Source organism: Nuphar pumila, chromosome 3 (assembly GCF_984573655.1).
Source record: "Nuphar pumila chromosome 3, dmNupPumi1.hap1.1, whole genome shotgun sequence".
Lineage (NCBI taxonomy): Eukaryota > Viridiplantae > Streptophyta > Magnoliopsida > Nymphaeales > Nymphaeaceae > Nuphar > Nuphar pumila.
Genome location: NC_143251.1, coordinates 31551386 through 31572529, shown reverse-complemented (window position 1 = coordinate 31572529; position 21144 = coordinate 31551386). Strand labels below are relative to the sequence as shown.

Sequence of the window (21144 nt, the reverse complement as noted above, 5' to 3'; positions counted from 1 at the left end):
CAACAAGATACCATCTCAAGACACAAATGAAATTATTATGTACGACCAGAAATTATAGATAAAGCATGTCACGATAACAAATTTAAAATATATGACTCTTATATTGTGGAAGCACCCACCCAACGCTTGGGCAGGACACTTTCCGAACCGACTACCAGTCTGAAAATCTAAAATCTCAGAATGTAAGATCAACATTGTCATAACTTGTTTGAGCCTACACCATAGTTTTTATTCAGCTAGTAAGGTCTATGATTCAGAACAGTACCCAAGAATCTGTTGATAGGGGGTTCCCTGCCGATCCTCATAACTTTAAAATGAACATCTAAAGTGCATTATGTAAATGTTTTAGATTCAAAGCATGCATAATGTATACTTAAGATACTTCTTCAGGAACATAGGCTTAAGAGTGTCACTCTGGTTCCCCAACTATCACCATTTCTCTCACGAACTGCAAATGCAATTAAGATTTATTTTGATACGACTCATAACTAGTTTAGTCCAACCCTCAACACCTTAATACAACTAAGAAAATCATAAACTTCATCAGACCCATGCTATAAAATGACACTTCACGGTCCTGAAGTTATGATGAACCAAGCTGTTGATATGAAACTTTATCATACATAAACAAAAATTTAACCCAACTGTTGCAATTTAGTATAAAACCCATGATCAAGACTATTGTAGTCAAATGAAAACTGTAAAAGAAATACTATACATAAAATAACTTAACGTTCATGGGTTTAAATCTATCAACATTTATGTACACGTGAATCAAATTTTCTTTAAGAGAATCGTGCTTACCCCTAAAATCGATAGATCAAACACCAAATTAGGCTAATCAGGTGCTTCTATACTGATTTCCTAAATTAGTACATGCCAAACCAAAATCTGTGTAGAGCACGCATGTAAAATCAAGAATTTGCATTTACAAGTTAAACCCTTATTGCCGTCCGAGTTAGGGCTTCCCCTGTAACCTCAGGGTTCCTGATGGCCTTCGGTTCCTCTTCTTGCATAAAAACAAGAAACCCCCAAATCGCACATCTTGGGTTTAATAGAAATTTCTTCCCCTTTTCTTGACCGACCCACAACACACACAAGATACAATCAACACCAAACAAGAAAAGTGCAAAAATCCTACCTTTTCCGGCGACTGGAGGAGGTGGTTGCCGCGGTTGGGAGGTCGCCGACATCGATTGCTCCACTGTGAGGGAGCCAGTGTCGATGGACGTCCGACGTTGTCAGCACCATAGCACGCCGAGGAGGAGAGGTCGAAGACTGTACCAGAGAGAACCATCGTGGAGGCTTTGTCGCACACAGGGAGGCTTCCTTGTTGGGGTGTTCTGAGCACCGCACGCCAATTACAAGCGACAATGAGAAGTAAGAGGGCGAGACCTCACCCTCCTTCTCCCTTTGTCGAACCGAACCCCACCTTCTCTCTCCTCTGTACCCCCCTCCCCTTGCCTTCTTGACGCTCTGCAAGAATTGTGCCCTAGGCACGATTCTTGTAATCGAGCCCCTCTTTAAAATAAAAAAGGTATCGGGTCCCGGTCCGGGTCCCGCGACCCACGACGCTGGATCCGAGCGATCTGGATCCGTATGTTTAAAAATATGGATCCGGGTTAGCCCATATTAAGGGATCCAAGTGGATCCGGGTCGGCATAGAACTGTCGGATCCACTGGTTGGGTCCATTTGGCTCCAACGTGGGTCCAAACCCAACTCACCCACAACTATTATATGGATCCCGTTAATGGATCCTATGCCCATAATGACTAAAACTACCCATTTTTTCTACGGGTATTACAGAAAAAGCTTCATCTTGATCTCATCACGCTATCGTGCCATCGTAGGCTCTATCACCTATACATCACCTGCCCATAAAATGAGTCAGTTTCACGAAAAACTGGTAGGTGCACATACAGGACGATATAGAACATAATTAAGCACAATAATTTAATATGTCTAATAGATAGGAAATTAAATAACACTTTAATTTCAACAGTCATGGAGCAAACTATCATGAGCATAATGCTAAAATTATTACAAGCGTTTCACTGGCGCAAGTAGGCTAACTATTACAAATGAAGAACTGCATAAGCAATTTAACTAGCAAAATACCATGCTACATCAACCACACTCACAATTCCATAAGTATTGAAACCAGTTGCATGCAATAACCTTCATACGTGCATAACTCAACAAATTGTGTGATTAAATTTAAATTATATTTTGATATTAACTGGCCATGTGGGTACGCACAAGGCATGACTCTAGAAACAACCTACACTGATCCGGGGGTTTATTATGCTATGTATTTTATGATAACTCGGATAGCTGACTGAGTCTGCACCTAAGGGGACGGTCAGTGACCAAGAGAGAAATCCCCAAAGCAGCATAAACAATGGATCCATCCTGAACATGGAGAACTACCACCTAGGATAATTATGGTAGTCCTCTTTCCCTAACTCCGATGACTGGGGAAGCCGAGTCTTTTGCTCGTAACTGCCATTAATGGCTTGTCCATCGAAGTTTTTGTACCTTCTCGTCCTCTCTCCTGACGGGAGTCAGCGGTTCGAATGAGTACATCAGGGGTAGTTAATTGAAGACCCATTCTACATACTTTGGTCTTTCGACCCAACTCGAGCATCTTGTCGGTGAAGGCGAAATCATCACCTATTTAGGTGATCTCAACATTTTGTTATTTGCACTCATCGAGGTTGCCACAACCTACTCATCCAATCATCACAACGTAAGAAGATGTACTTATCAAAAAGTATGGTTGGACTTGTCAAAAGTACGACTACGATGAAAGAGAAATGGTTTCACAAAAAAAACCCCAACAAATATTATCTGCAAAAGAAGTAATACAACACAGTTTGGCAAGATCAGTCTTGAATTCATTTCAACAATATTTTGCATATTCCATTATACAAGGCCGTCTCGGATATCTTGTCCGATCAACAAAGTACTTAACATGTGGTGCATGTCCAAAAGTACGTTACACCAAAAAAAAGAATGTGCGTAGGCTTCTCAATAGGAATCCCCAATACACAACTTCATAACGATCCAAAGAATATAGGAGTGCTCATTTGGCACAATTTATCCTTAAAAGTCACAATCCCACATTGAGTCATTCACACAAGGCACATCTCTATCGATCTTGCATCCAAAGTTTATCTTAGTATCACCTTGATTCGCATAATACGCGACACTTAAGGACCTACAAGCCTCCTCACGTCAAGAATCAAAACTCAAGTTGTCAAGGAGGGAAGAAAGATTATAGCAAGCTTTTATGCCATTTTTGTAAGAAACTGAGGCATATCAAGCCTATTTGCCCAAAGTGGAAAAAGTTACTTGTCATGGCTACTACATCCCAACCTCAAAAGGAAGAGTGTTCGTCATCTTCAAATGGAGCTCTCTCATTGCAACAAATCGTGGATGCACTTCAACCTCTTCTAAAAAGAGCTATTTCCGGAGCCGCCATGTTAACCTCTTCTCCTTCCAGTAAGACCTCTTGGCTTTTAGATTAGGGTGCTTCTTTTCACATGACCCCAAGTTTTAGTTATTTTTCCGAATACTCAAAAAATCCCTCTCCATCTTTTGTTTCAACTACGGATGGAACATCTCTTGACGTAAAAGGAATAGGAAATTTTGAAAAACAAGAGTTCTTTATTCCAAAAATTAGATTTATACCCAAATTAAACTTAAATTTGCTTTCTGTTTCTCAACTTTCGGATCATGGGTGTGATATAAACTTTTCATCTAACAAATGTTGGATACAGGATCGTCGGTCCGGGAGATTGATTGGGGAAGGCTCTAGGAAGGGCGATCTATACTATGTCGATTCATTTCAAATTCCAAAGAACCTGTTTTGTAATGTTGTCCAACAAAAGGATATTAATATGTGACACAAGAGACTTGGACATCCAAATATTGCAAAAATTTCAAATTTACCTTTTGTTAAAAGTTTATGTAAATGTGATTTCACTTTTAATGACTGTATTCTTGGGAAAATGGAAAAAATGCTTTTTTGTCAAAGATCTATGTTTACAACAAGACCTTTTGAAATTATCCATTCAGATGTATGGGGACCGACACCCATCCTATCAAAAGGAGGCTTTGCATATTATGTCATTTTTGTTGACGACTACACGAGATATTGTTGAATTTATTTTCTTAAACACAAATATGAAGTTTTCTCGATTTTTAAAACCTATCATATGATGATTAAAAATCAATTTAATGGGAATCTAAAAATTTTTAGAACCGACTCTGGTGGAGAATACCTTTCAAGTGAATTAAAAAATTATCTTGAAAGTCATGGTATTCTTCGCCAAAGATCTTGTCCGAAAACCCTTTAACAAAATGGATTAGCCAAAAGGAAGCATAGACATATAATAGGGACAACTCAAACATTACTTGTTTCTCAAAACATCCCAAAAGGCTTTTGGGCTTAAGCGGCTTTAGCATCTGTCTATCTGATAAATCGGCTACCTTCTAAAAACTTGAACAATATCTCGCCTTTTGAAAAATTGTATATCAAAGAACCCGACTATAGTCGGTTGAGAATTTTCGGTTGTAAATGCTTCGTTTTTACTGACAAGAACACCAAGCTTTCACCAAAAGCCATTGCCTGCGCTTTTCTTGGATATTCCGAAACCCAAAAAGGGTTTCGTTGTTATGATATTAAGAATGACAAGCTATATGTTTTTAGAAATGTGAGTTTTCTGGAAAATGTTAATGGTTTTGAAATGAGTGAACCCTTTGAAGAAAACATGGATTACTCTTTTTTATTGGAAATGTTAGCACATGATGATGATAGTGATGACGATTTCATTCATAATGACGTTAATGATAAAGAAGATGGCTCTTCCCATCCACCTATCTCCCAACATAGAAATGAAGGAGCATTGAGAGATCCTATAACATATACCCGTAGAGATAAAAACAGTTTTAGGAGTGCAATTGAAAAATTCAGTGAACCTAGTGGGTCCAATTCAACAAATGATGAAAACCTACGAAGAACTGAGAGAAGTAGAAAGATGCCTTCTAGGTTTATTTCATATGATTCGTTTACTCCTAAACATAGAGCCTACCTTATTGCCATTCATTCCTATATAGAACCCAGAAACTTCGAAGAAGCTAAAAAGAACGATGAATGACTGAAAGCAGTAGAATGTGAGCTTTCAGCTCTCAACAGGGCAAAGACTTGAGAGTTCCAAGATCTTCCTAAGGGTAAGAAAGCAATATGGTGTAGATGGGTATTTAAGGTAAAAACTAAGAGCAATGGATCTCTTGAGAGATATAAGGATCAATTAGTTGCAAAGGGATATAGTCAAGAATACAGGATTGACTATGGAGAAACTTTTGCCCTTGTGGCCCGAATGGTCACTGTCCGATGTCTCATTACCGTTGCCTCAATCAACAAATGGAACATCTATCAAATGGATGTTAAAAACACCTTCCTAAATGGTGATCTGAATGAAAATGTATATATTGATGCTCCACCAGGAATGGACACTCTTGAAGGGAAAGTGTTTCGCCTTCGAAAAACACTTTATGGTTTAAAAAAAGCCCCCAAGGCTTGGTATGATAGATTTAACTCCATAATGTTAGAAAATGATTTTTCTTACTGTTTCACTAACACTGCCTTATTTGTTAGAAAAACCAATGCAGGGATTGTCAGTCTGCTCTTATATGTGGATGATATGTTTATAACCGGAAGTGATTCTAAAGGGGTTAAAAGCATAAAATCAATTTTGAAGGATAGGTTTGAAATGTTTGATTTGGGATTTCTAACTTATTTTTTGGGTATTGAAGTAGCATACTCTCATAGAGGGTATTTTTTATCTCAAACAAAGCTTGCCTCTGAGATTATTGACAGGTCAGGTATTACGGATGATAAGGTTTGTGAAGCTCCTGCTATAGTAGGAGCCAAAATGAAGATTGATGATGGTATTCTTTTCACCGATCCCACCCCTACAGACAGCTTGTGAGATCTTTGATGTATCTGAGTATTACTAGACCAGATATCTCTCACGCAGTTTATAGTATACTGCAAGTCAGTTCCAACATGCACCAACATCAGTTCACATGAGTGCCATCTTGCGGATTGTGAGATACATAAAGGGCACACTAAACAAGGCAGTATTCTTATCTCTTCTTCTGAATTAAAATTAATTGTTTATACTGAATCCGACTGGGGATTTGACCCAAATAACCGTCACTCCACCACTGGTTTTTGTGTGTTTTTAGGAGACTCTCTGATTTTATAGAGATGTAAGAAGCAACAAAAACTGTCTCTATCCTCAACAAAAGCTGAATATCGTGCCATGACGACTACTACCATGAAAATTGTATGGATTCATCAGCTATTAGAAGAGATGGAGATCTCAATAGAAGGGCCCACCAAGCTATGCTGTGATAACAAGAGTGCAATATACATTGCAAAAAACCATACTTTTCATGAGCGGACTAAACACATTGAGATGGATTGCCACTATGTTCGGGAAGCGTATCTGAAAGGAGTTATAGATCTTCTATGTGTAACTTCAGAATATCAGTTGGCAGATTTCTTCACCAAAGCTTTGTGTGCTCCGCGGTTCAATTTCCTCATTGGCAAACTTTCGGTCATCTTGCCCTAAGTTTGAGGGGGGGTGTTAAATTGTAATTCATAAGACAATGTATTTTATATATATAAAAGAAGATACATATACATATATATGTACATGTATCCATCTGCTTATATATATATATATATATAAAATATATATTTCTTTAGTTGTAGGGGTATTTTAGTCATTTTTACATTTTACGCATATTCATGTTTTTGAATATGATTGTAATTCCTCTTTATTTTTTCTTATTTTTGTAATTTCTTATTTTTGTTCTTTTTTGTAATATTTCTGTACACAGTCAGTGGCTGACTGTGTACAGTGTACAACAGTCAGCCACTGACTGTTGTACACAGTTTAAAAGGTAGAAGTTGGGCTAATTCCCAACATCGCTTTAAGTGCTTATAAATAAGGGCTATGTGAGCCCATTGAAGGAATGTATTACAGTGAGACAGAGTTGTCTCCTTAAGCTTATAAACACTGTGCATTTATTGCACTTCTTTTGTGGTGTAAAGCTTATAAACACTGTGCATTTATTGCACTTCTTTTGTTGTGTAAAGCTTATAAACACTGTGCATTTATTTTGTGTCTTGAGTATTTGAAGTATCAAGTTGTTTGAAAACTTGATTGTTTGCAAGGATTATTCACAGTAGGGTCCTCAAGTAACTGATCATCTGTGGATGAGTTTACAATTAGGTTCCAAAGGTGTGCCTTTTTAGTGTCCCCAACTCTCCATCAAGGTTTGCACGAGCTATCAAATATGATGCATACTTTGAGTTGTGATAACATGTATCCTCTTTTTGAGTTAGCATTTTCCAAAACTAAGAAAATACTTACTGCCCCCAAAACCTTCATCTCAAACAACCTATTTGACTATCCTTCACACAAATGGTTTGATCATGATCAACTATAGTAATCTTCTCATCCACATAAAGTAACAAGCTAGTATATCCTTGAGTGGTAACAAAAACAAATAATGTTGGATCACGACTCTGTTGAAAACCTAGTGAAGTAACAACAAAACTAAACTTCTCAAACAAATCCCTGGGTTCTTGATTCAATCCATATAATGCTCAATTAGGAAAATGTCTATTGCTAAAACTCTTCACCACATGTACTCCGTGCACTAAATATGGTTGAAGCATTTCTATCTTAAAATTAAAAAATAAAAAGATGTTGAAGGTTAATATTTCCTTGAATTTATACTGTCGAAATTGGTTGGGATCTCTGTGTATTATAATTGAGCCTCTTGGTCCTCCTCTACAAAAGCTTGTGCCCATATCCAAAGGCTCATATTTTTCAATTTCTGTACCTAAATGTTGTCCAATCTTTTATTGTAATATCCAAAAATTTCAATTTTCATTTTTTTAATACTTTGGTTGCTTGAAGGTGATACTCATTCATGTTCTCGATTTTGAAGTCCTAATTATTTAATTTTCCTTCTTCAGCTATGGGTAGGCCCTGGAAGTAAGGCAGCAGAGGAAAAACAATATTTTGACAGCCACCTAGCACCTTTCTATAGAATTGAGCAGGTAATCTCCTGTATTTAGTAGTGCTTTAAGTGCCTATTTGATTTGATTTTGTAATGGAGTGATTGGATTCATGTGATATTGTAAACTGAAAAGCTTACCCTTGCCAATTTCCACAAATACAAGCTTTATAGCCAGAAGCTTGAACTAGTTAATTAATTGACTAGCCACAAAGAAAACATAAACATCACATGTTTGTTAAAATGAAATTGGATAAAGTTGCAAATATTTTCGGTTTTGCTAGTCTGCATGTCATTGATGTTAGTCACTTTCCTATCATTTGATGAACCATGTTTAGTAGTGTGTTGCAATGTATCAGTTAGATTTTCTATTTCACTTGGCAATGGGACCAATAATAAATTATGGTCTGGTACATGGCTAAGTTGTTCTTCTCTTCAACAAGTATTCTGAGCTCTTTAAACTGGCCAGACATAGATAGTCTGCTTGCGATGACTGGTGAAGTGAGGGACTGGGATTTAATTTCAGGCATAATTTGATGGACACAGTATTGAAAATGGCTAGAACTCATGCATGAGTCGGAAATTGTTTGGAATTTTTCCTCATGTGGTTGATTCTCTTTCAAATGCTGTTAGAATTCATTATGCAAGACTGCAGCAGCCTTCTTTCTGAAGAAATCATTCAGGCATATGGTCTCAACCCTAGTTGGCCCATTTGTTTCTCCAAATCATAGAGAAAATAGATCATTTTCATAAAAGGCCCACTTCCTAATGTGAAACCAAACATGAGGAAAACATGGGGACCCGTCAATGTGATTCATCTGTCCCATTGACCGACTGTTTCCTATGAAATCAAATCATGCATCCATCATGGGGAAGTGATTTCTCTCATCTCTTTCTCAGTCTGGGTCCCATCACAGATGTCAAAAAGATTCTTTTTTAGTGGGACCAGTTATGTGACCGTTTAATCACATAACATAAAACAGACATCCAAAAGCTGGTTTCATATGAAATGATTGTCATATGATTTTAGTATCCTATATATGAAAATCAAGTCATGTGAGGAGATTTTCTCTTTCTCACGTCTGAAGCAAACGGGCCCTTATGGCTTTCACTTGGTTAGTTTCGATCCAAGGGATCTTAACACAGGATAGGCTGAAGCTAAGGAGTTTCTCATTAGCTAGTCTGTTTACTGCATAAGAGGAACAGACATGACTGCATTTATTCTGGTTTTATCCTTACTTGAGGAGGTCGTATGGGGGGCCTAAATTTAACCCTTTGGAGATTTGTTCAATTAAGCAAGTCATTTTGCCAGTGGATATGATTGATGGGTCTGGAGTTTGGTATGGTTTTTCATTGCATGTTGGTAATTTTGCATAACAAAAAAACAAGACGATAATGCGATCAACCTTGAGTGGTTGCACCATGGTGTGCAGGTAGCCATTAATGGTGTTCCAAAACTAGGCTTTCTCAAGGATTAAGTACCATAAATTTCTCTGTTTGGTGACTCCTTATCACCTCTTATCATTTGCTTTAATTTCCTTTACCCTTCTTTATTCAAATAATTTTTTTTAACGCTAAAAAAAGACATCAATATCAACTAATGCTTCCATACTCCTTTAAACTTGCCATCTGGTCAACACTGTGAGTAGAAATGTTTGACATATTTTTGTGGGTAAAAATTTTATATTGATTGGGGGGACTGGAGTACTATCCAGTATTGTGGCACCTATGTCTCCAAACTCCAGTTAAACATCTTGGTTAGTGATTTTCATGTGCGTATGTGCCTTCGGCTTAAGAATTACCAACTAGTTTACTTATTCTTCAGTTTTCTTAGAAGATCCTGATTTAGAAGTAGATGTAGTCTTATTAACATCACACAAGTGAGGCCAACCTCATTAGCCATCGTCAGATTTTATTCATGTACTACTCTGATTAGGAAATTGTGCCTCCTGTTCCTTATTCTTTTGAGAGGCCAAATTATTAAAGCAAGATATGTTACACAGTAATTGTAACGCCCCAAAATCGTGGACTTGAAACCTTTTATGGAAAAGGTTGAAAGCTTTGAAATCAATCATTTATCAGAGTTTAAAACAGAAGTTTAGCGGAAGATCAGGTTCAAAACAGCAAGTCCCTAGACTTTGGGCGCATTACAACGCAAAAGTACAACTTTCCCTTACAAACCGATTTGCAGTTCAAATATATATATATATATATTTTATTAAAATAAAATGAAGAACCAAGTTTTGGTAATACAGTTTTAGAAATCCAGAGTTCTAATAAAAAGAGATGCTTTCAAAGAAACTTTATACCACATCTATCAAAAGGGTCCCCAAGAGCGCAACGTCAGGAAAGAGCCTTGCCTTGAACGCATCGCGTCATCGTGCCATCGCAAACTGTATAACTTGTTCACCACCTGCCCATGAAATGGGTCAGTCCCACAACAGACTAGTAGGGATGCAAAGGACAAGAAAAAACAAAGGCTGCAATAAGCAAGATAAACGCTGGCTCAAGCAGGAACAAGCAAGACTAGCATATCTAACCAAATGTGTTGTGGAGTAAGCAAGGCTCTAGTAAGGCAAGCAACTACATACAAGAGTAATAAGGATTATAGTGCTAAATAAGCAACTGTAACAATCCCACATATATAATAGGTGAAGAGTAACTAACTCTATCCACCAGTCAAGTAAAGCAATTGCATAAGACAAGTATTCATAACAACACTCGTAATACATACAAGTACCATTATATGGTTCAGTCTATCGACCAGTAGCTATGATAAGCAATCATGTAACAGTTATATCACAATATGCAACAACTAGCATAATGCTAGTATTATAAGTAATTGACTAGTATGAGAAGCTGGTCATTACTTAGCAGAACTGCGCAAACAGTTTAACCAACAAGAGTAACGCCTCGACAGGCGTACATAGCTCAACGATTAGCGTACCGAACTACCGAGCTAACAAGCAAGCAAACAATGCACGTCACAACATGCATATCTCATGATCATGTGTATAAGTTATATCTTGTCTCATTATTGAGCAGGCCGTTGTGGGTACGCACAAGGCAAAACGTAGAAACAACCGAGATCGATTTGGGGGTCCATTATGCTATGTATTTTATTATACCCCGAATGACTGACTGAGTCCGCTTCCTAAGGGGACGACCAGTGACGAAGAGAGTAAATCCCCAAAGGCAAACAAAGGCCCAAATGGATGCCCATCCAAACTTCTGCATAAGTGGCACGAAGGATTTCCCCTAACCTCCGATGACTGGGGAAGGTCAGATCTTTGCCCGAGATTGCCATTAATGACTGTCCATCGAAGTTTTGTACCATCCATCCTCTATCTTGATGAACCGTCCCGAATGAGCACGACGGAGGGTTTCTTAACCGCCGTCCCATTCTACATGCTCTGGTCTTTCAACCCAATCGAGCATCTTGCCTGTGAAGGCACATGATTATTATTTAGGTGAATTATACTTGCCATTGCACGTTCGAGGCAACCACACACTTCTCATCCTACTCACCGCAGTACACAACGTACCTATTCAAATGTACAACCACGATGAAAAGGGTCAATCCGTAGTGAGGGTAGAAACATCACTCTTGTGATCTCAGACATATGCCATTGCATGTTCGAGGCAGACATAGACCTCTCATCCTACTCATCGTAGTATGCAACATACCTGTTCAAAAGTACATCCACGATGAGAGGGGCATGGATCTCTCGCAGGAAATCCCAACACTTCTGCTTTACAGAAGCCCACAGTGAACTCATTCAAGTTCCAACTTATCGTGCTCGGGTCCTTTAGACAATCACAAGCAATCTGCCTATTAGGCGAATATCAACATAACAGGATTTAGCTTAATGTGTCAATACACGCTTAGTGGTTACTATAGACCTTTCGTCATGCTTTTCGTAGTCCAAACATATTGTACGTGACTAAGGGTACAACTACAAGAGGAGGAACATGGATCCCTCGTAAGAGATCCAACAATACCTTCACGAAGGAAGGAAGGCGCTACAATCTTGGTTGAACCAGAAAGCCTAGAAACTAGATTTCGCATCAGAGGTGAGGTAACGCCGATCTAGCGATGGCGCAAGTACCTCGCTAGGATCCCCGCCCTACTCGTGCATAGGCTTCTAAACAAGGCTATCTGAGTCGTATCGGATAGGTGAACTAAGGTTGTAACACACCTATCCCAAATACATCGATTTGGGAGATCCGGCCGCTATCTCTGCTTTACAAGCTATACATCTTGAAAATAGGTTTGCACCTAAGACGATGTCTTTGGAGAACCGAAGTGCATAAGTGTGTGTCGTGGCTTGTAAGACAAGTGAAATGGTATACACTATACACTCGAAGCTGCACTCAAGGAGTGCAAGCTGATAAGGGACAGCCCCGTGCACATACTAATGCAATGGAAAATCGAGGGGCAAGACTCAATGGGTGAAGCTGCACCGCGAGGGTAGAACACTAGAGTTGCGCACTAGGTATGAGATCATACCCCGATCATCAAGACGCACAAGCAGACAACTACGTAAGCAACTCGTGAGGTATGAGATCCTATACTGCCTACGCAAGTGTAGAGGACGACTCACGAGGCATGGGGTTGCACCTCGATTAAACGATAAGCGTACGCAAGTAAAGAAGCATACGACAGAGATAAGAATACATGCACGAAGGGCAACAACATGGTAAGGACGAACACATGCAAAAAGGTAAGTGCAAAAGCAAGCACGACGGCACAAGAAAGTAAAGTACGAAGAGTAAAGCAGAAGCAAGGCCATGGCGCATAAAGCGCGGGGCAACAAGTAAATGCAAGAAAGTAAAGTGCAAGAACATAAAGGAGGACCAATATTTGCATCATGGAGAACAAAACAGACATAAGCAAGTAAATGCCATGGCACAAAACGCGGGGCAGCAGGAAAGTAAAGTGCGAGAAAGTAGAGAGGACAAGGATCGCGAAACCGCGTTCTTGAGTTAAAAGACATGAAATGTAAAGACAGAAATGGAAAGCCTAGGCACATATAGCGCGACGAAAACATAAAGGAAAGTGCGAGAAAGTAAAGAGGACAAGGATCACGAAACCGCGTCCTTGAAGGTAAAGACATACGTATATATATTATATGTATACATATATCATCCTCTTTTAGTTATTTTTTCTTATTTTAGCATTTATCAGTTCATTGTCCTTTCACGCAAGAATCCCCTACCTTAAGGGGTTGCGGGTCCTCGTACGCATGCAGCGTAGGCAAACAAGAGCTCGAGCCACAGAGGGCGAGCTAGATCCACCGTTCAACCTGGAGAGCTTAGAACGTTAGTATATGCTGTAAGATAAACAAGAAGCAACAAACACAGCAAGGCCCCCTGCCTGCAGGAGGCAGATGCAGAAACTCTGCATCCCGCAAACAAGGGTGCCAGAGGCAGGGGCCTCAGCCAGCAGCAGAGGCAGGGAGCAGGAACTCCCTGTCTGCCAGCACAAAGAAAGGCAGGGGAGGGAGCAAAAGCTCCCTGCCACACCTGCCACAACAAGGCAGGGGGGAGCACCCCCTGTCAGAACACGAGACAGGGGCGCAACCCCCTGCTGGGAAAGAAACAGGCAGGGGCTCTGCCCCTGCCGGCAGCAAGAACAAGGCAAGAGGGCAAAGCTCCTTGCCGGAGAACAGAGATGCAGGGGGCAAGCCCCTGCTCGAAAACAGGAAAGCAGGGGGGCTTCGCCCCCTGCTGGCAAAACGCAGGAGGCAGGGGGACAAAACCCCCTGCCGATGAACAACAGAGGGTGCAGGGGGGCTCCGCCCCCTGCAGGAAAACCAAAGGAGGCAGCGGGGCAGAACCCCTTGCCGAGGAACAACAGGAGAGCAGGGGGGCTCTGCCCCCTGCCGGAGAAGCAATAAAGGGCAAGGGGAGCTTCTCCCCTACCAGGAAGCGACAAGAGAGCAAGGGGGGCTCGCCCCCTGCCGGGAAACAAAAGAAGACAGGGGTGTGAAGCCCCCTGCCGAAGTCAACCACAAAGGCAGGGGGACCCCGCCCCCCTACCGAGAAACAAGGAAAAGTGACAGGGGGTGGACCCCCCTGCCAAGAAGAGTCGACGACAGGGGGCTCAACCCCCTGTCAACCAACAACAAAAAGGGAGGCAGGGGGGTTTTAACCCCCTGCCGACAAGCGGTGACGACAGGGGGCTCAGCCCCCCCGTCGATCAACACTACATAAAGGAGAAAGAGAGGGGAGGGTTTACCTCCGAAAATCGCAGCAAACGGGGCCGCCAGAGGCTGGAAGGTCGTCAGCTGATGGAGGCCGCCGGGAAGGGCTCTCGGGTTCACCGGCGCGCGCCCTCTAACGGCCAGAGGGAGAGAAAGGCAGCGATTAGGGAGGTGGCTCACCGGAGTTCCGATGAGGGTTGCCGCAAGAGAAGGTCGTTGACACGACTGTTGGCAGCCTTGATCACCGATGGCGGCAGAAGGGGAGACAGTGGTGGTCGGCGACTTCGATCACCGACACTCGTTCAAAGGGTGGGAGGCGAAGGGTGGCGACGATCGTCGGCGGCTGCAACACCTAGGACTGAGGCCGTGACTGACGGAGAGTCACCGATGCTCGGGGTCCCTGGCGCAGCCGACATGCAGACAAGAGGAGGTCGGCGGCAGAAGGGAGAATCGCTGGTCGTCGGGGAGGCCTGTCGGACGGAGCTGCTCACTGGCGTCTCCGATCGCCGGCGGTAGCGGCGTGAGGGGGGCGGAGTAGAGGAGAGAGAAGGGGCGAGGGGTTCTGCCCCTCGCTCGAGACGCCTGTGACTTTTTAAAGTCACAGGCTTCTTGAACGATCGAGAAGTCGGGTCCGAGTTCAGGCTCGGGTCCAGCTCGGATCTGGGTCTGACACGACGGACCGACTGTGACACGTGTCTGACACGTGTTCGACACGGTTTTTTTTCACGGGCGTTACAGTAATGAACTTTTTAGCATTATCTATATCTAGAAGCTTAAAAACATATAACTATAGGAGGGGGATCTTGTGGGAGGAATATAGGACTCGATGAAGTTTGTGCAACATATATCAAGATGTTTGTAGACTTCTGTCTTTGTTGAGCTGGAAACTTTGATTGACACCAATAAAAGAGAGGGTCCTTATGGTAAAGGCCTGTCCTTTTCAAAGGCAAAAATTTGGAGTTCAGAGCCATCCACATGAGCTTGAGAATTTTCTTTTATAGCACAAACTGGAGCTCCTCCCATAACCATTGCTTCTCCCAACGTGAAGAGGCTTGTATGCTTTTGTGTGGTTTCTGGTCTTGACATAGCAAACACCGATTCTTCATCTTTAGAAGAGTAAGGTTTCTTCAACATATTTTTCTCTATAGTTAATTCTTCGAGTGGTTCCATTATGGTAGATACTCTTCCTCTATGAAGAAGGGCCGATTTGGTCCCTTCAAATTCGGGTCTAAGCCCATTTACAAATTGGTAGAAATGGTCCGTTTTGATTTGATTTTTACAGAGTTCTACATCTTGAGGACAATGCCACTTAGGCTCTAAAAGAGCCAATTCATCCCAAAGAAGAGAAAGAGCATTATAATATTCTATAATGCTCATTTCTCTTTGGGTCATGATTCTAACTTTTTTTAGTACATTACATATATGAACTATGTCCTTTAAACAATACATATCCTTAAGATATTTTCATGCATTACTAGCAAAATCAAATTTTGCCAAGCTTGAGCATTTTTTGATATCAACATTATTTATGAGTCGTCCAATAATTTTTGAATGACACATACTCCATTCTTTCCATCTTTTCTCATATTCAGCAATAGCTTTAAACATTTCATATCCTTTAAGTGCTACTTTCTTGCCATTCTCCATCTTAGTGAGCATAAGCTTCGGCTCTCTTTTGGTACCATTAACCAAACCCCATAGACCCTTTTTCCATATTTTGTGTTTTACTATGGATGCCCATATCACATAGTTTGTATCATTCAGTTTCACGGGAATGGAGATGTCCACTTTTCTTTCATCCTCCATTTTTACAAAAAAGAGAGGGAGAGAGATGTTAAAATACTATGTACATACGTATATCTGTCAGGAGTATTTGTCTTTTTATAAATGTATTCAGTACAGTCTATTAGGGACTGAAATGTATTTGTTTTTATTCTTTTTCTTTATTTTTATTAAAAAATGTAATGTGACTGTTGGGTGGCAGTCCAACTAGTCGTTGGACTGCCTCCCCTCACTAAAAGTGAGGTTCTATAAATAGAGCCTCACTCCAACTTTGTAAGGTATGCTTTTCTAGCATTTTATGTGAGGTTATAAAGTTCTCTTTTTCTTATAGGCCTTGTGCCTTTGTATTTGTGTGAAGTTCTTTTATCTCTTTTATGAGTTTGTGATCGGTCCATTAGAGACCACGATTTTGTTGTGCACTTGTGTAGCCCTTTGTTGGCATTGTATTAGTGCACCCTTGTTTCATTACATGGTATTAGAGCTTGGCTCTTGAAGAAGTGGAATCTCATGATTATTCTACTTGTGGGTAGTGCTCTTCAACTCTTGGTGATTATTCCACTCGTGGGAGTGCTCTTTAATCCTTGGTCCTCTTCCAACTCCTCTACTCAAAAATTCTTGTAATCATTATGGGAGAAAGAGATTTTTCCACCGTCATCTCTTACAAACTCAATGAAAAAAATTATTTGACGTGGGCGACGGCAATGGAGAATCACATCAAAGGTAAAAAGCTATGGGGTTTTGTTAGTGGCACCACTAATGAACCACAAGTCAAATTGACAAGAAGAGAAGAAGATCAAGTCAAAGCTTTGTCTGAAAAAGAAAAGGAGAAAGTTTTGCAAGAATATCAAAACAAGATGGAGGATTGGGAAACGAGCAATGCTCAAGTTTCCTCTTTTGCGTAAGAGGAAACACCCCCCCACCTGCACAGAGGGGTACTCGGGTTTGGATCCGGATCCAACCCGGGTCAGATTTGTTTTTTTCTCTGAAAAAGCGAGTGTTACAATACATGACAAGGAGCCCATAGGGCCATTGGGACACTCCCCAAGGGCTAGAAATAGAGCCGTTGGGGAGGTCCCAATGACTCTATGGGATTGTTATATAAATGCCCTCAACATTTAATAAAAAACCTATTCTATAAAAATAAAATAAAAAGGACTGTTGTGCCCCTAATGGGCACAACCTATTACAAGGTTGTGAAAAGACAAAAATACCCCTATTGGGTATTTAACTATTACAATGATGAAATATATGTAATGTATATACACATTATATATATATATTTGTATACATACTTGTACATACTAATATGCATAACTTAACAAGTATCACCTTTTATTTTCTTGTAATCATTTCCTCTCTTTCTCTCATTCTTTTCTTTGTTTCTTTTCTTCTTTCCTACTTTCTCATTCCATCTCTTCGTTGAAATGCAATTGTTGAAAGTATATGTGACAAATAAAATACATTTGCAAACAGGTATTGACAGGAAATATCCAGGCAATGCAGGTGCATTTGGTTTGCTAGGCCATGTGAGCCATATGAATCAGAATCGCAAGAGGCCCCCTTTGATTCTAATTCTCACGTAAATGAGAAAACTCATTTGTGAAGGCAAATGAGATTCAGTTTCTCAATGCTCATTTTCTGATCTTGGTTTAGCCATGCCGGTGAGATTCATTCTCTCATTTGCATGAGAGATTGAATATCATGAGACGTTACCACACATGCCATAATCTCTTCTCAGCAATTCCTACCCTGGTTTTTGTCAGTTTGTTCTACCCTACATCTTGACTACATATATCTTGACCTTAGGTCAGACTCAGTTTGTGGCTTCTCCAGTTCTTGTAGTTATAGTTTCCTGACCTTTTCATTTATCTTCCCATCTTTTTGTTGTTGGTTTATGTTCCCAGATACTCATTGACACATGACAACATCAAAACTCCAAACAGAAGTTATACCCATTATAAGTTTCCATTTGTGAATTTTAAGTTTTTTTAAAGTTTTTATTTGATTTTATAATTAATTTCTGTTTATTTTAAGGTAAAGGAAATATGGCATCGTGATCCTTTCAATATGCCTTATGATGCATTTTTTACATGTATAGCATAAACCACCTCGGGTGTTATATTACTTCAATGGTTATCACATGATATGATAATCATGCCAAGGGACTCTAATGTATCATGACAAGATGAGGTTAATGACCACGTTAATGGGGTAGTACTGTCATTTTGCAATATACCACCCAAAATGGGATGTCTGTAACATTTACATTATGGTGCTTTTATCATGATTCTGTCATGATGTCGGTTTGTAATATGTGATCGTTTGATGATTTTCTATTATAGTCAATTTGGGTTATCATACATAAATGTAACTTGTGTAGTGCCACCCCTCATTGTGATGAGAGATTGGGGTTTGCAGAATCATCAGATCTCCTCTTTTGTTCGTTGTCTCTTCTTCCATACCAAGATGTGTCTTCAAAATTTTCATGGTATCAAAGCCACAAACGTGTGGCCAGGTGTATTCCTTCCTACTTTATTCTCTTTCTTTAGATCTTCCTTTTTCTTCTTGAACATGTATCAATCTCCATCGTGGCTGACATCCCTAACTTAGCTGCAGGAAAAATGGTTCCAAAGAACAAAAAAATAAAAGAACGGAGGTGTATAAGTAGGAGAAGAAGAAGAGACATAGGTCATGGTGGATTTATTCATTTCTTCTCGAAAGTTGTAAATAATACATACTAATACTCAGGGCAATAGAAGTAACAAATAACCAAAAAATATGTATATGACCCGAAAAACAACAGTGCCCATATACAAACTGAACATGGCATCTATACTTCAAAATACTTCCCCTCAAGTTGGATAGCAGAAATCTATCATCTTTAACTTGCATTTGATTTCTTTATGCCTTGATTTCCCACTGCTTTTGCAAGAATATCATCAAATTGAAAATGAATATGAATATGAGTGATCTGAAACAGTTTAGGTTCAATACTATTATAAAATGATGATAAATTCTTTCATGGTGTGTGGGGTTAGATGATACTTGAACTGCTGCCTTGTTATTACAAAACAATTAAATAGCTGCTTTTATTTTTATTCCCAACTCACCAAGCATCGACTTTAGTCACAGACCTTGACACATTCTATGTGCCATAGTTCTATATTCTGCCTTTGTACTAGGTCTGGACGCTACTACTAAGTGTGCAATATCCAAATGTAGATCTCCTATCTTTTAATGAGCGACTCAATCTGCATTTTTATATACATTGAAGTGGCTGTGGTAAGTATACAAAATCCCATTTCCATGATCTTGTCTTAAGTATCTCAAGATGCAAAGCACTGCTATAAGGATACAAAATACCATTCCCAGGATCTTGTCTTAAGTATCTCAAGATGCAAAGCATTGCTGTCATGTGTCTAGGGTTGGAGAATGCATAAAGCAACTCACAACACTAACTGCATGGACACTATCCAGTATTGTTATCATTAGATATTGTAAGGTTTCCAACTAACCTCTGATATCTACAATGTCTTCATTTTTCTTGCAGCTCACAAAGCCCAAGTTTATGATTTCATCTTCATGCCTTCTTTTTTCTTCTATTTGTCTTTCATAGCAAGTCATCCATGTTCGCAAGGCCATTTAAATTTGTTATTTGGAAGAACCAAATAATAATTCTCTTGGAGGAAAGATAGTAATGATTTAGTTAATAATAATTATATTCTACCTGAAGTACTGCATAGAGAATTAAAAAATTGATGATGGAGAGAGTATTACATGATCTATATTAATCCTAGTCGACACCCTTTGGCTTACCTTCAATAAAATGGTAATAGCATGAGCTATATCTATGATTGGTTAAGGTGGTACATTTAAGTCAGATTATTTGCAAGAACTTGTTTGAATTGCACCATTCTGAACCACGCTTTCCTATTGATGGTTGTTTCATCATAACAAGGAAATTATCTTACTGCCATGTAAAAATAGGTATCATGAAAAGACCTCCATATTTTACAACTTTTTTTTCCACATCAATTTTGCTTAGTTTGCTTCTTTTTTTTTTTGTTTTTTTAAAATAAATTATCTAAATGAGTGGAAGAGAAAAGCTCTATAAAAAAGTGAAGTGGTAAAAAGTATGCATGCTCCACACTTAGTCATCCATTTCACAAAAAGAAATCATCTTGATAAGCTATGAATATCCCCACTCTTGTTTAATGCCCCTTGTTCGATGTCAACTTCATCAAAGCAACTTTTTCATGAAAGTGATGTCTGGCTCTCGAATTGGTTGTAGAGTTGAATTGTCGCACTACTTTGTCTGGAAATGGAACATTTGTGCTTGTTTGACAACAAACTATTTGTGCTTGTCCTATTCAATCTCATGCTTGTTAGAAGGGGTAAGGCATTTCCATTAAGATATGTTTATCATGCATGTATGATTTAAGTTGCACACTAATTTGAGTTTTTTTGTCTAAATTGCAGCTAATACTTGCAACAATTCCTTCCTCTTCAGGAACAGCACCTAGTATTGTTACGGACAAGAACATACAAATACTCTTTGAAATTCAAAAGAAGGTGATGCAAAACACAACAACCTTTTGAAATTCATTGGGAGAATTTCCTGCATTCAGAAATGTGATTTCTTATCATTTTGTTTGTTCCCTTATGATCATCTTTTCTTGAGGAGTCTTGTTGCCCTCTTGCTAGTTTATTCTATGTCACAGGGACACACCACTTTGGCTATGTATCCTTGCTGATGCACTCAGACATGTGACATGACTCAATTAACACCACGACATGATGTAGACAAAAGATTGACTAAGTCAGACAAGGTCAAACTTGTATCCTTCTACAACCTTGTCCAACTTTCGATAAAAAAAATTGTGATCACAAGGACATTCTGGTATTTTTATCAGTTCTTTTTTTGAAATGCCTTAAAAGGCACTCGAGCATTTAAAAAAGGTGTACACATGTTAAGCAAGGTGAACACTGATGTGGTACCTTCTTATATAGAAGGACAGAGGCCCTTGCCTTTGTGTATCCTTCGATATGGGA

At 39.7% G+C, this 21144-nt stretch overlaps 1 protein-coding gene across 2 annotated transcripts in view; it reads left to right on the top strand.

Annotated features, from left to right (window-relative positions):
* Positions 1 to 21144, top strand: part of LOC149842495 (uncharacterized) — a 254408-nt gene that overhangs the window by 59072 nt on the left and 174192 nt on the right. For both annotated transcript variants that reach the window (XM_089999224.1, XM_089999225.1), the window contains 2 exons: positions 8064 to 8147; positions 20572 to 20664. In XM_089999224.1, coding sequence (XP_089855350.1) covers positions 8064 to 8147; positions 20572 to 20664 — 177 coding nt within the window. The remainder of the gene's footprint in view (positions 1 to 8063; positions 8148 to 20571; positions 20665 to 21144) is intronic.